Raw genomic sequence first — 16,157 nt, 5'->3', positions numbered from 1 at the left:
CTGAGATAGACAGTCACATCTGTGTGGTAACATGATAGGATGGGAACCACTGAGATAGACAGTCACATCTGTGAGGTAACATGATAGGATGGGAACCACTGAGATAGACAGTCACATCTGTGTGGTCACATGACAGGATGGGTAACCAATGATATACAATGATTCTGCAAACCCCAAAACAGACTGATTAGAATGTATAGTAGATGACATTACATTGAACTAATCACAGTAATCAGAGACCAACTCACATACACAGTTTAAACAAAGACACACACAGAATGTATTACATGTATTTGACAGGGATTTTGCACATCAATCAACATTTCTGTAAATGTGCCAGATTTAGCCAGCTAGCTAGTTTTTAAATGTAGTCCCTGGGCAGGTAGATAAACATAAAAAAATACATTAAAAAACATTTGGTAAAACATTGTGTATAGATGGGGGCTGATTGTCCTTCAGCCACTCTCAAGTCATTGGTAAAGGAGTGACAGGTTACACAGCTCCTTATGTCTGTCAATGCTCAATGTGTTCCAGACGTGAGGCTCTCACTGAGAAAGCTGCTGATAGTCTGAGGTGGTTGTGTTGATGTTCAGTCTCTCTCATGAACCTCTAACAGGCCAACACTGTACAATATATTCATAAAATACATTTATGTTGAATGTGTCTAGGACTGAAGGACCCTCCTGCTAGATAGGGGTCCAGCTAGGTACCTAGTGGATGACTGACCCTCCTGCTAGATAGGGGTCCAGTTAGGTACCTAGTGGAGGACTGACCCTCCTGCTAGATAGGGGTCCAGCTAGGTACCTAGTGGAGGACTGACTGACCCTCCTGCTAGAAAGGGGTCCAGCTAGGTACCTAGTGGAGGACTGACTGACCCTCCTGCTAGATAGAGGTCCAGCTAGGTACCTAGTGGAGGACTGACCCTCCTGCTAGATAGAGGTCCAGCTAGGTACCTAGTGGAGGACTGACCCTCCTGCTAGATAGGGGTCCAGCTAGGTACCTAGTGGAGGACTAACTGACCCTCCTGCTAGATAGGGGTCCAGCTAGGTACCTAGTGGAGGACTGACCCTCCTGCTAGATAGGGGTCCAGCTAGGTACCTAGTGGAGGACTGACTGACCCTCCTGCTAGATAGGGGTCCAGCTAGGTACCTAGTGGAGGACTGACTGACCCTCCTGCTAGATAGGGGTCCAGCTAGGTACCTAGTGGAGGACTGACTGACCCTCCTGCTAGATAGGGGTCCAGCTAGGTACCTAGTGGAGGACTGACTGACCCTCCTGCTAGATAGGGGTCCAGCTAGGTACCTAGTGGAGGACTGACTGACCCTCCTGCTAGATAGGGGTCCAGCTAGGTACCTAGTGGAGGACTGACTGACCCTCCTGCTAGATAGGGGTCCAGCTAGGTACCTAGTGGAGGACTGACTGACCCTCCTGCTAGATAGGGGTCCAGCTAGGTACCTAGTGGAGGACTGACTGACCCTCCTGCTAGATAGGGGTCCAGCTAGGTACCTAGTGGAGGACTGACTGACCCTCCTGCTAGATAGGGGTCCAGCTAGGTACCTAGTGGAGGACTAACTGACCCTCCTGCTAGATAGGGGTCCAGCTAGGTACCTAGTGTAGGACTAACTGACCCCCCTGCTAGATAGGGGTCCAGCTAGGTACCTAATGGAGGACTAACTGACTCTCCTGCTAGATAGGGGTCCAGCTAGGTACCTAGTGGAGGACTGACCCTCCTGCTAGATAGGGGTCCAGCTAGGTACCTAGTGTAGGACTAACTAACCCTCCTGCTAGATAGGGGTCCAGCTAGGTACCTAGTGGAGGACTGACCCTCCTGCTAGATAGGGGTCCAGCTAGGTACCTAGTGTAGGACTAACTAACCCTCCTGCTAGATAGAGGTCCAGCTAGGTACCTAGTGTAGGACTAACTGACCCTCCTGCTAGATAGGGGTCCAGCTAGGTACCTAGTGGAGGACTGACCCTCCTGCTAGATAGGGGTCCAGCTAGGTACCTAGTGTAGGACTGACTGACCCTCCTGCTAGATAGGGGTCCAGCTAGGTACCTAGTGGAGGACTGACCCTCCTGCTAGATAGGGGTCCAGCTAGGTACCTAGTGGAGGACTGACCCTCCTGCTAGATAGGGGTCCAGCTAGGTACCTAGTGGAGGACTGACTGACCCTCCTGCTAGATAGGGGTCCAGCTAGGTACCTAGTGGAGGACTGACTGACCCTCCTGCTATTTAGGGGTCCAGCTAGGTACCTAGTGGAGGACTGACCCTCCTGCTAGATAGGGGTCCAGCTAGGTACCTAGTGGAGGACTAACTGACTCTCCTGCTAGATAGGGGTCCAGCTAGGTACCTAGTGTAGGACTGACTGACCCTCCTGCTAGATAGGGGTCCAGCTAGGTACCTAGTGTAGGACTAACTGACTCTCCTGCTAGATAGAGGTCCAGCTAGGTACCTAGTGTAGGACTGACTGACCCTCCTGCTAGATAGAGGTCCAGCTAGGTACCTAGTGGAGGACTAACTGACCCTCCTGCTAGATAGGGGTCCAGCTAGGTACCTAGTGGAGGACTGACTGACCCTCCTGCTAGATACTGGTCCAGCTAGGTACCTAGTGGAGGACTGACTGACCCTCCTGCTAGATAGGGGTCCAGCTAGGTACCTAGTGGAGGACTGACTGACCCTCCTGCTAGATAGGGGTCCAGCTAGGTACCTAGTGGAGGACTGACTGACCCTCCTGCTAGATAGGGGTCCAGCTAGGTACCTAGTGGAGGACTGACTGACCCTCCTGCTAGATAGGGGTCCAGCTAGGTACCTAGTGGAGGACTAACTGACCCTCCTGCTAGATAGGGGTCCAGCTAGGTACCTAGTGGAGGACTGACTGACCCTCCTGCTAGATAGGGGTCCAGCTAGGTACCTAGTGGAGGACTAACTGACCCTCCTGCTAGATAGAGGTCCAGCTAGGTACCTAGTGGAGGACTGACTGACCCTCCTGCTAGATAGGGGTCCAGCTAGGTACCTAGTGTAGGACTGACTGACCCTCCTGCTAGATAGGGGTCCAGCTAGGTACCTAGTGGAGGACTGACCCTCCTGCTAGATAGGGGTCCAGCTAGGTACCTAGTGGAGGACTGACTGACCCTCCTGCTAGATAGGGGTCCAGCTAGGTACCTAGTGGAGGACTGACTGACCCCCCTGCTAGAAGATCCACACTTCCAGGAGGCTGCAGAAGGAGAGAGGCTGTGTGGTTGGTCCTTCAGTAAGTTTATTGTTATTATAGTGGTCATGTTTGATTGCCATTTTCTGCACGTTTTTGTGACCCTGAATTAAAGCAACAGACAGCAAGAACATGTTGAACCATCCTTTCTGTCTACTCTGCCTGGTCTCCCCACCTCCAGGGGTTGACTACAACTGTTGATCTGAAGCTCTGTCCAAAGACAGGGGTCCAGCTCCCCAAGAAAGATGATCATCCTGGAACTTGACTCATTTCCTTTTCTCAACACCATGTCGATGATGTCACGTGCCTTCTCTGCCCTCTCAGCTATCACCTTCACTGACTCCATTTCCTCCTGGTTGATGACTGTTTGTTGCAGGAGTCCGTCTAGCAGACCATTCAGGACAGGTCCTGATACTCGTTTCACAAACTCTGTCCGTACAGAACGCAGCTGCTGCTCTGGAGAACCAGTCAGACTGCTCTCAGCCGGACGCCCTGCCCCCGACACAGCACCTGAGAGAGTCAGGTTACAATATAACTACATTTGTACATTTACATTTCAGACATTCAGAATCCTAAAATAAAAGTATTGAGAAAACATTCTATTTTACAATAACGACCTGAACATATCACATATTCACATTTAGGGATGGTTTCACAGACATAGAAAAACAGTCTGGGTCATTCAGAACCAGGCTAATCTACATCAAGTCCTGGAGGATATGTCATTGGGCCATTCAGAACCAGGCTAATCTACATCAAGTCCTGGAGGAGATGTCATTGGGACATTCAGAACCAGGCTAATCTACATCAAGTCCTGGAGGAGATGTCATTGGGACATTCAGAACCAGGCTAATCTACATCAAGTCCTGGAGGAGATGTCATTGGGTCATTCAGAACCAGGCTAATCTACATCAAGTCCTGGAGGAGATGTCATTGGGACATTCAGAACCAGGCTAATCTACATCAAGTCCTGGAGGAGATGTCATTGGGTCATTCAGAACCAGACTAATCTACATCAAGTCCTGGAGGAGATGTCATTGGGTCATTCAGAACCAGTCTAATCTACATCAAGTCCTGGAGGAGATGTCATTGGGTCATTCAGAACCAGGCTAATCTACATCAAGTCCTGGAGGAGATGTCATTGGGTCATTCAGAACCAGGCTAATCTACATCAAGTCCTGGAGGAGATGTCATTGTTTTTGAAGACAGTCTTTATTAATCAGGACTAGTCCAGGTCCTACAGTAAACCATGTTGACTGGCCCTCAAGTCATTGGTTTGTATCTCTCATGTTTACTTATTTAATGAATGTTACAACAGAAATAGATTTCTCACAGAGCTGCATGTTGTCTTTGTAATCTAGAGATTTTCAACAAACTATCAGCTTTCCTTTAGTAAGTTTCAACATACTGTTGTCACTTCAATGATAGTGGCTCACCTCTTTCTGACTGGAGTTTCTGAGGAGCAGGTACAGCCTTGAAATTACTGTTGACCTTTTTACTGCCAAATAGAGGACCACGTCACAGTGGACGTTCCAAGAAAATATATATTTCAGTATCAGAGATACACGGTTATATATTTTCAGTATAGTAGAGATAAGTGAGAACTTGGAATGGAGAATCTTAGCATGGAATCTGATGATCTCATGCACTTCTTCAAAAGACACTCCATGTTCCTCAACACAAAGAATCTTCATCTCATTCATCAGGGAAAGGTTGGTCCCTGAATGACACAATAAAAAGGAGACAAAAATACAAATATTGTATTATTCATCCAACTAAAACACAAAGAATATGCAGTACCAGATCACAGTAAACTCAAACTCCCAGAATAGTTCATTCATTCATTCAGGAAGTGAAACTCAGTTGCATGGAAATGTCTTTCTGAATACTATTTCTATATGGTTTTACCTAAACAGACAAAGTGTGGCAGATGAACTTCCTCCAGTTCACCTAACTCCATAGTGATGTCCAGCAATGGACCACCTCGTGTGTACTGCATGTCTTGCAGAAGTTGACTGTAGGGTTTCCAGTTCCTGAAGTGATACTTCAGAATGACATCTCTCTCACACAGCCAGCGGAGCCCAGACACTGTGCACTCATAACTCCCTTTGGGTGTCCTGTGTCTGAGGGCAACAACAAGATATGGTAGAGAGGGTCAATGGTCAAATGGAGAGGTTGGATTAGAAGACTATTCCCAAAGGTAATGGGGAAATACACTAGCAGGTGGAATGAAATGTTAAAAGTAGTTATTTTACCTGAACATTGTCACTCCCTGGACAGTGGAAGTCAAGGGTTCAATCTGAAGCCAGTGTGTGGAGTCCTGAACACATAAGTAATACATATGGGGCCTGTTTCCTTTACACAGATTTGAGTCTAGTGCTGGACTAAAAAGCAAGCTCAATGGAAGTTTCAATAGAAAGTTCTTTAAGGTCCAGGACTAGACTTAATCTGTGTCTGGGAAACTGGCCCAGTAACCAAAGTAACTCATCTAATGTATTTATTCAATGTTACATAGAATGCTGGTGATTTATCAATTAAACTGTCTAATGACAAAATATGACAACAGCTAAAATCCTGCATGCCTACAAGCAGAACACAGGACTGTCTATATCCCAGTATGAATGGTTGGTCAGTACACACCTGGCTTTGAGACTGTGTTTATATTACTAAAGCAGAACACAGGACTGTCTATATCCCAGTATGAATGGTTGGTCAGTACACACCTGGCTTTGAGACTGTGTTTATATTACTAAAGCAGAACACAGGACTGTCTATTTCCCAGTATGAATGGTTGGTCAGAACACACCTGGCTTTGAGACTGTGTTTATATTACTAAAGCAGAACACAGGACTGTCTATATCCCAGTATGAATGGTAGGTCAGTACACACCTGGCTTTGAGACTGAGCCTGACTCCTTTTGGTATGTAAAAGTAAGAATTGACATTATGACTTACCTCAACATGTTCACAAGTCTTACAGCTCTGAGGAATCCCTGAAGTCAAAAGTAGTTGTTATTTAAAAAGGACAATCTAATGTAATAATGAATTAATAATTATTAAATAGACTTGTAATAAAAATGAATATAAGTGAGCAACAGTCTCAGAATGTACACTCATTAGCATACCATAATCTGACATTAGTGTTATATTAATTAATGTTTGTGGAAGCAGGAAACAACATCGTTCTGGTCCATGTTTTGTAGATGTTGGGGGTCTGATTTCTGGTAGATCCTAGGATGAGAGCTTAAAGGTAGAGTCAGCTAAATGATGATGTACGAGCAGCACCACAGATATTGTGATGAGCAAGATGCCTGACTTCTCTCTCACACAGTCACACACAGTATCTGCCCATGTGCAAGGGTTCTCTTCACTCTCTTACAGACTGTTAGTCACGGGACCAAAACAGCAGAGAAGTTTAGCCTTTGTGCTCCAACGCTCTTTGTTGTTGTAGAAATTGACCCACTATGCTGTTTACTTTTGAATCTACGTCATATTGCTGAATCTACCTCTAAGTTTGTTTTGACCAAGTAGATCATGATTGTGTTCCTTGCCTGGGACTAAACTATAATGAAAGCTTTTATCGTATTTTGATTTTAAAACAATTATTAGTTAACACTCACATTTCTCAGGTCCAGGCTTGCTCCAACACTCTCCACCGTGGTCTCTGGTGTTGGAGAAGCAGGAGGACAGTGATTAAACTAAATATAACTTATAAAGGCTTGACCCCGCCTGCCTGACCACTCTGGCTTCCCCTGTCCCTGACCCCGCCTGCCTGACCACTCTGCCTGCCTCTGTCCCTGACCCCGCCTGCCTGACCACTCTGGCTGCCCCTGTCCCTGACCCCGCCTGCCTGACCTGTACCTTTAACCCACCTCTGGTTTACTGACCCCTGCCTGCCTTGACCTGTACCTTTAACCCACCTCTGGTTTACTGACCCCTGCCTGCCTTGACCTGTACCTTTAACCCACCTCTGGTTTACTGACCCCTGCCTGCATTGACCTGTACCTTTAACCCACCTCTGGTTTACTGACCCCTGCCTGCCTTGACCCGTCTAATGCCTGCCCCTGTTGGAACATCAAACCATTGTCAAGTCAATGTGTCTGAATCTGGGTCTTAACTTGATTCCTGGTAGGATGATTCATGAGGATTTTGTTATTATGTTACCTAGAATGATTGTTACCTAGATTGATGACTCACCTTTGATTGTGTTGATCATCTATCTGACACAGGGTCACTGAGGAGGAGGAGTAAAACCCAAACACAGGATAGAGGGGTTCAGTGAATCTGGCGTGTTCTGAATCAAGGTGTGTCAGTGTACCAGAGGAGGACACACTATAGAAGGACAAAATACCAGCTGGCCAGTCCAGATACACTCCAACTCTGTTAGAACCAGAATCAGAGATGGATCTTCTGACACTGACTCCAGGATGGTAAAAGTCATAACCACTATCAGAGCAGAATAAACACCAGGACTTCCTATTGAGTCCAATCCAACTGTCATCCTCATCTCCCTTCCTCTTCATTCCTTTGTACACCACACCGATGTAAATCTGGTCACCATCATTCTCCACCTCCCAGTAATTACGACCTCCAGATAAGCCTTCTCTGCAGACAACGTGGGAATGATAGTCAAATCTGTCTGGATGGTCTTCATAATGCTGCTTCTCTTCCACCAATGTCACCTTCCTGTTCCCCTCAGACAGTATCAGGTTTGGGTGTGCTGTATTTGGGTCCAGGGTGAGATGACAGGCATCTGTAGACAAAAGGAGAGTTTAATCAAACCACATCTTCATATAAAATGTTGTTTTGTAGTTACAGTGCATACAGGTATTCTATCCTACCTGGGGGGGCAGCGTAGCCTAGTGGTTAGAGCGTTGGACTAGTAACCGGAAGGTTGCAAGTTCAAATCCCCGAGCTGACAAGGTACAAATCTGTCGTTCTGCCCCTGAACAGGCAGTTAACCCACTGTTCCTAGGCCGTCATTGAAAATAAGAATTTGTTCTTAACTGACTTGCCTAGTTAAATAAAGGTAAAAAAAAAAAAAAAAAAAAATATAGCATACATACATCACATTTAACTAGGCACAGTCTAACAGTCTGTATGTACACATTAAAACACACCAATACTGCTAATCTAACTGTCTGTAGGTCCAACAGAACACATTAAAACACACCACTACTGCTAATCTAACTGTCTGTAGGTCCAACAGAACACATTAAAACACACCACTACTACTAATCTAACTGTCTGTAGGTCCAACAGAACACATTAAAACACACCACTACTACTAATCTAACTGTCTGTAGGTCCAACAGAACACAATAAAACACACCACTACTGCTAATCTAATTACTACTAATAGAACTACTGCTAATAGAACTACTACTAATCTAAGCCCATAGAAACACATTGAAGAACACAAACAAAAGTGTCTATCCTACATGTAGGAGATATAAGAAAGCTTTGGAAATATGTTTTACACATATTGATTAACCCCTTTTAGGCACAACAAAAATGGAGAACACCATCGTGTTCGTGAGAATCTCCCCTTTCCATTGTGGGGTCAGGTGAGTTTGTAGCCAAACCGGTTCTGACGCTACAAACAGAAGTTGGCACGTCGACAGTTCTGACTTCAGATGAGTCCCCTGACAAAACGCCCTGCTCTGCCACCGTGGATGCAGTGGTTTGAAACACAGATATAACTATCTTAAACTGACGGATGTGTCACACCCTGATCTGTTTCTCCTGTCCTTGTGATTGTCTCCACCCCCCCTTCCAGGTGTAGACCATCTTTCCCATTATCCCCAGTGTATTTATACCTGTGTTCTCTGTTTGTCTGATGCCAGTTCGTCTTGTTTGTCAAGTCAACCAGCGTTTTTTTGCTTTCAGCTCCTGCTTTTCTCACCCTTCTGGTTTTGACCCTTGCCTGTCCTTACTCTGACCCCGCCTGCCTGACCACTCTGGCTTCCCATGTCCCTGACCCCGCCTGCCTGACCACTCTGCCTGCCTCTGTCCCTGACCCCGCCTGCCTGACCACTCTGGCTGCCCCTGTCCCTGACCCCGCCTGCCTGACCTGTACCTTTAACCCACCTCTGGTTTACTGACCCCTGCCTGCATTGACCTGTACCTTTAACCCACCTCTGGTTTACTGACCCCTGCCTGCCTTGACCTGTCTATTGCCCCTGTTGGAACATCAAACCATTGTCAAGTCAATGTGTCTGAATCTGGGTCTTAACTTGATTCCTGGTAGGATGATTCATGAGGATTTTGTTATTATGTTACCTAGAATGATTGTTACCTAGATTGATGACTCACCTTTGATTGTGTTGATCATCTATCTGACACAGAGTGACTGAGGAGGAGGAAACCTCAAACCCAAACCCAGGACAGAGGGGTTCAGTGAATCTGGCGTGTTCTGTGTAAAGGTGTGTCAGTGTACCAGAGGAGGACACACTATAGAAGGACAAAGTACCAGCTGACCAGTCCAGATACACTCCAACTCTGTTAGAAACAGGATCAGAGATGGATCTTCTGACACTGACTCCAGGATGGTAAAAGTCATAACCACTATCAGAGCAGAATAAACACCAGGACTTCCTATTGAGTCCAATCCAACTGTCATCCTCATCTCCCTTCCTCTTCATTCCTTTGTACACCACACCGATGTAAATCTGGTCACCATCATTCTCCACCTCCCAGTAATAACGACATCCAGATAAGCCTTCTCTGCAGACAACGTCAGGATAATAATCAAATCTGTCTGGATGGTCTTCATAATGCTGCTTCTCTTCCACCAATGTCACCTTCCTGTTCCCCTCAGACAGTATCAGGTTTGGGTGTGCTGTATTTGGGTCCAGGGTGAGATGACAGGCATCTGTAGACAAAAGGAGAGTTTAATCAAACCACATCTTCATATAAAATGTTGTTTTGTAGGTACAGTGCATACAGGTATTCTATCCTACCTGGGGGGGCAGCGTAGCCTAGTGGTTAGAGCGTTGGACTAGTAACCGGAAGGTTGCAAGTTCAAATCCCCGAGCTGACAAGGTACAAATCTGTCGTTCTGCCCCTGAACAGGCAGTTAACCCACTGTTCCTAGGCCGTCATTGAAAATAAGAATTTGTTCTTAACTGACTTGCCTAGTTAAATAAAGGTAAAAAAAAAAAAAAAAAAAAATATAGCATACATACATCACATTTAACTAGGCACAGTCTAACAGTCTGTATGTACACATTAAAACACACCAATACTGCTAATCTAACTGTCTGTAGGTCCAACAGAACACATTAAAACACACCACTACTACTAATCTAACTGTCTGTAGGTCCAACAGAACACATTAAAACACACCACTACTACTAATCTAACTGTCTGTAGGTCCAACAGAACACAATAAAACACACCACTACTGCTAATCTAATTACTACTAATAGAACTACTGCTAATAGAACTACTACTAATCTAAGCCCATAGAAACACATTGAAGAACACAAACAAAAGTGTCTATCCTACATGTAGGAGATATAAGAAAGCTTTGGAAATATGTTTTACACATATTGATTAACCCCTTTTAGGCACAACAAAAATGGAGAACACCGTCGTGTTCGTGAGCATCTCCCCTTTCCATTGTGGGGTCAGGTGAGTTTGTAGCCAAACCGGTTCTGACGCTACAAACAGAAGTCGACAGTTCTGACTTCAGATGAGTCCCCTGACAAAACGCCCTGCTCTGCCACCGTGGATGCGGTGGATTGAAACACAGATATAACTATCTTAAACTGACGGATGTGTCACACCCTGATCTGTTTCTCCTGTCCTTGTGATTGTCTCCACCCCCCCTTCCAGGTGTAGACCATCTTTCCCATTATCCCCAGTGTATTTATACCTGTGTTCTCTGTTTGTCTGATGCCAGTTTGTCTTGTTTGTCTTGCTTGTCAAGTCAACCAGCGTTTTTTGCTTTCAGCTCCTGCTTTTCCCAGTTTCTCTTTTTCTCACCCTTCTGGTTTTGACCCTTGCCTGTCCTTACTCTGAGCCCGCCTGCCTGACCACTCTGGCTACCCCTGTCCCTGACCCCGCCTGCCTGACCACTCTGCCTGCCTCTGTCCCTGACCCCGCCTGCCTGACCACTCTGGCTGCCCCTGTCCCTGACCCCGCCTGCCTGACCTGTACCTTTAACCCACCTCTGGTTTACTGACCCCTGCCTGCATTGACCTGTACCTTTAACCCACCTCTGGTTTACTGACCCCTGCCTGCCTTGACCCGTCTAATGCCTGCCCCTGTTGGAATATTAAACCATTGTCAAGTCAATGTGTCGGAATCTGGGTCTTACCTTGATTCCTGGTAGGATGATTCATGAGGATTTTGTTATTATGTTACCTAGAATGATTGTTACCTAGATTGATGACTCACCTTTGATTGTGTTGATCATCTATCTGACACAGAGTGACTGAGGAGGAGGAAACCTCAAACCCAAACCCAGGATAGAGGGGTTCAGTGAATCTGGTGTGTTCTGTGTAAAGGTGTGTCAGTGTACCAGAGGAGGACACACTATAGAAGGACAAAGTACCAGCTGGCCAGTCCAGATACACTCCAACTCTGTTAGAATCAGGATCAGAGATGGATCTTCTGACACTGACTCCAGGATGGTAAAAGTCATAACCACTATCAGAGCAGAATAAACACCAGGACTTCCTATTGAGTCCAATCCAACTGTCATCCTCATCTCCCTTCCTCTTCATTCCTTTGTACACCACACCGATGTAAATCTGGTCACCATCATTCTCCACCTCCCAGTAATAACGACCTCCAGATAAGCCTTCTCCGCAGACAACGTGGGAATGATAGTCAAATCTGTCTGGATGGTCTTCATAATGCTGCTTCTCTTCCACCAATGTCACCTTCCTGTTCCCCTCAGACAGTATCAGGTTTGGGTGTGCTGTATTTGGGTCCAGGGTGAGATGACAGGCATCTGTAGACAAAAGGAGAGTTTAATCAAACCACATCTTCATATAAAATGTTGTTTTGTAGTTACAGTGCATACAGGTATTCTATCCTACCTGGGGGGGCAGCGTAGCCTAGTGGTTAGAGCGTTGGACTAGTAACCGGAAGGTTGCAAGTTCAAATCCCCGAGCTGACAAGGTACAAATCTGTCGTTCTGCCCCTGAACAGGCAGTTAACCCACTGTTCCTAGGCCGTCATTGAAAATAAGAATTTGTTCTTAACTGACTTGCCTAGTTAAATAAAGGTAAAAAATAAAAAAAAAAAAAATATAGCATACATACATCACATTTAACTAGGCACAGTCTAACAGTCTGTATGTACACATTAAAACACACCAATACTGCTAATCTAACTGTCTGTAGGTCCAACAGAACACATTAAAACACACCACTACTGCTAATCTAACTGTCTGTAGGTCCAACAGAACACATTAAAACACACCACTACTACTAATCTAACTGTCTGTAGGTCCAACAGAACACATTAAAACACACCACTACTACTAATCTAACTGTCTGTAGGTCCAACAGAACACAATAAAACACACCACTACTGCTAATCTAATTACTACTAATAGAACTACTGCTAATAGAACTACTACTAATCTAAGCCCATAGAAACACATTGAAGAACACAAACAAAAGTGTCTATCCTACATGTAGGAGATATAAGAAAGCTTTGGAAATATGTTTTACACATATTGATTAACCCCTTTTAGGCACAACAAAAATGGAGAACACCTTCGTGCTCGTGAGCATCTCCCCTTTCCATTGTGGGGTCAGATGAATTAGGAGCCAAACTGGTTCTGACGCTACAAACAGAAGTCGACAGTTCTGACTTCAGATGAGTCCCCTGACAAAACGCCCTGCTCTGCCACCGTGGATGCAGTGGTTTGAAACACAGATATAACTATCTTAAACTGACGGATGTGTCACACCCTGATCTGTTTCTCCTGTCCTTGTGATTGTCTCCACCCCCCCTTCCAGGTGTAGACCATCTTTCCCATTATCCCCAGTGTATTTATACCTGTGTTCTCTGTTTGTCTGATGCCAGTTCGTCTTGTTTGTCAAGTCAACCAGCGTTTTTTTGCTTTCAGCTCCTGCTTTTCTCACCCTTCTGGTTTTGACCCTTGCCTGTCCTTACTCTGACCCCGCCTGCCTGACCACTCTGGCTTCCCATGTCCCTGACCCCGCCTGCCTGACCACTCTGCCTGCCTCTGTCCCTGACCCCGCCTGCCTGACCACTCTGGCTGCCCCTGTCCCTGACCCCGCCTGCCTGACCTGTACCTTTAACCCACCTCTGGTTTACTGACCCCTGCCTGCATTGACCTGTACCTTTAACCCACCTCTGGTTTACTGACCCCTGCCTGCCTTGACCCGTCTATTGCCCCTGTTGGAACATCAAACCATTGTCAAGTCAATGTGTCTGAATCTGGGTCTTACCTTGATTCCTGGTAGGATGATTCATGAGGATTTTGTTATTATGTTACCTAGAATGATTGTTACCTAGATTGATGACTCACCTTTGATTGTGTTGATCATCTGACACAGAGTGACTGAGGAGGAGGAAACCTCAAACCCAAACCCAGGATAGAGAGGTTCAGTGAATCTGGTGTGTTCTGTGTAAAGGTGTGTCAGTGTACCAGAGGAGGACACACTATAGAAGGACAAAGTACCAGCTGACCAGTCCAGATACACTCCAACTCTGTTAGAATCAGGATCAGAGATGGATCTTCTGACACTGACTCCAGGATGGTAAAAGTCATAACCACTATCAGAGCAGAATAAACACCAGGACTTCCTATTGAGTCCAATCCAACTGTCATCCTCATCTCCCTTCCTCTTCATTCCTTTGTACACCACACCGATGTAAATCTGGTCACCATCATTCTCCACCTCCCAGTAATTACGACCTCCAGATAAGCCTTCTCTGCAGACAACGTGGGAATGATAGTCAAATCTGTCTGGATGGTCTTCATAATGCTGCTTCTCTTCCACCAATGTCACCTTCCTGTTCCCCTCAGACAGTATCAGGTTTGGGTGTGCTGTATTTGGGTCCAGGGTGAGATGACAGGCATCTGTAGACAAAAGGAGAGTTTAATCAAACCACATCTTCATATAAAATGTTGTTTTGTAGTTACAGTGCATGTATTGATTAGTTACTATAGAGCTGAATATACAGTTAATTAAGATCAAAGAGACTTACATTTCCTCGGCCCTGATTTCAGCCAGCACTCTCCACCATGATCCACACTGTAGGAGAAACAGGTTATTGACTGACAAAGACCTAATAAAGCAGTCAACATTTAAACCATATTGTTGTGTTCTGGTGCACTATCCAAGTTCATTACTAGAGACATACAGGTATTCTATCCTACCTACTGCATACAGAACGGAGTACAATTCATTACTAGAGACATACAGGTATTCTATCCTACCTACTGCATACAGAACGGAGTACAATTCATTACTAGAGACATACAGGTATTCTATCCTACCTACTGCATACAGAACGGAGTACATTTCCAACAGGATTTCAGAGATGCAGAAGAAGAGTATTCATGTGGTGATGATGTATGCTGTTTTGGAGTGCTCAGCCTGCTGAGTAAACTTCCCCTTAATTCTACCATCACGTCCTCATGTTACTGAACCTACATACAGTGGCAAGAAAAAGTATGTGAACCCTTTGGAATTACCTGGATTTCTGCATAAATTGGTCATCACATTTAAACAACAATAGACAAAACACAGTCTTCTTAAACTAATAACACACAAACAATTCTACGTTTTCATGTATTTATTGAACACACCATTGTCACGATGTGTCCCTTTTGGGGTGTATATCGTGGCTCCCCTCTCACTCTCTCCCACATCAGGTTTTAAAACGGTCTTAAAATTCCTGTTAGAAACTCTCTCTCTCTTCGCTGCCATGGAGTATGGAGTAAGAGAGCCCATGGAGAACAAAGAACTTCTCTTTAGAAACTCCTAATCCCCAGAATGGGAGAATTAAACAATATTTCCATTTTTGAGAATGTGGGAATGGTCCGTGGACACTTAAGAGACGGTCATGTTGCGTGTGTGTTTCATTTGGTGATCTCACGAAGGACAGGAAACACACATTACTATATCTCTTATTAAAAAGTGTACATTTTCCCAGCTGTCAGGTTTACTTCTGAATGTTGTATAAGATGGATGAATAAGTAGAAGAATACTTTTGAAAAAGATAACAATGTGATTTAGTCTTCTAAATTAAAATTGGTTGTTTTACGGTAATTTATGCACAGTCAAGTAGCCACGCCCAGGTGGGCACAAACACGATGAGACCCGCCCTTTTTCTACTCAAGTATAAAAGCCCCCCGTGACGCAATTTACACAAGACCACGCAAACCACGGTGTAAGCTAAGGTTGCAAATTGTCAAATTTTCTAAGACCAAAACGTGGCGGGTGACGCTGGTTAAACTACAACTCTACCAGAGGATAAGACTAGAAAATATGGAGCTGACGCTACATGTTGAAATGGTAAAGAACTACAACTCTACCAGAGGATAAGACTAGAAAAATATGGAGCTGACGCTACATGTTGAAATGGTAAAGAACCACAACTCTACCAGAGGATAAGACTTGAAAAATATGGAGCTGACGCTACATGTTGAAATGGTAAAGAACTACAACTCTACCAGAGGATAAGACTAGAAAATATGGAGCTGACGCTACATGTTGAAATGGTAAAGAACTACAACTCTACCAGAGGATAAGACTAGAAAAATATGGAGCTGACGCTACATGTTGAAATGGTAAAGAACTACAACTCTACCAGAGGATAAGACTAGAAAATATGGAGCTGACGCTACATGTTGAAATGGTAAAGAACTACAACTCTACCAGAGGATAAGACTAGAAAATATGGAGCTGACGCTACATGTTTAACTTCTTGCGACTACAGGGGGTGCTGTTCCGA

The 16,157-nt window shown here is 45.0% G+C and overlaps 1 protein-coding gene across 1 annotated transcript in view; it reads right to left on the bottom strand.

The window, feature by feature from the left end:
* Positions 1-3,153: 3,153 nt before the first annotated feature.
* LOC120042527 overlaps positions 3,154-16,157 on the bottom strand; it is a 29,416-nt gene continuing 16,412 nt past the window's right edge. The window contains exons 8-19 of the mRNA XM_038987368.1: positions 14,406-14,452; positions 13,723-14,277; positions 11,911-12,168; positions 9,823-10,080; positions 7,702-7,959; positions 7,404-7,440; positions 6,827-6,870; positions 6,162-6,199; positions 5,463-5,527; positions 5,158-5,330; positions 3,383-3,717; positions 3,154-3,213 (exon numbers count right to left, since the gene is read on the bottom strand). Coding sequence (XP_038843296.1) covers positions 3,154-3,213; positions 3,383-3,717; positions 5,158-5,330; positions 5,463-5,527; positions 6,162-6,199; positions 6,827-6,870; positions 7,404-7,440; positions 7,702-7,959; positions 9,823-10,080; positions 11,911-12,168; positions 13,723-14,277; positions 14,406-14,452 — 2,128 coding nt within the window. The remainder of the gene's footprint in view (positions 3,214-3,382; positions 3,718-5,157; positions 5,331-5,462; positions 5,528-6,161; positions 6,200-6,826; positions 6,871-7,403; positions 7,441-7,701; positions 7,960-9,822; positions 10,081-11,910; positions 12,169-13,722; positions 14,278-14,405; positions 14,453-16,157) is intronic.

This window comes from Salvelinus namaycush, unplaced genomic scaffold, assembly GCF_016432855.1.
Source record: "Salvelinus namaycush isolate Seneca unplaced genomic scaffold, SaNama_1.0 Scaffold707, whole genome shotgun sequence".
NCBI classification, from domain to species: domain Eukaryota; kingdom Metazoa; phylum Chordata; class Actinopteri; order Salmoniformes; family Salmonidae; genus Salvelinus; species Salvelinus namaycush.
Note: the sequence above shows the minus strand (reverse complement) of the source record. Positions and strands in the feature narration are given on the sequence as shown.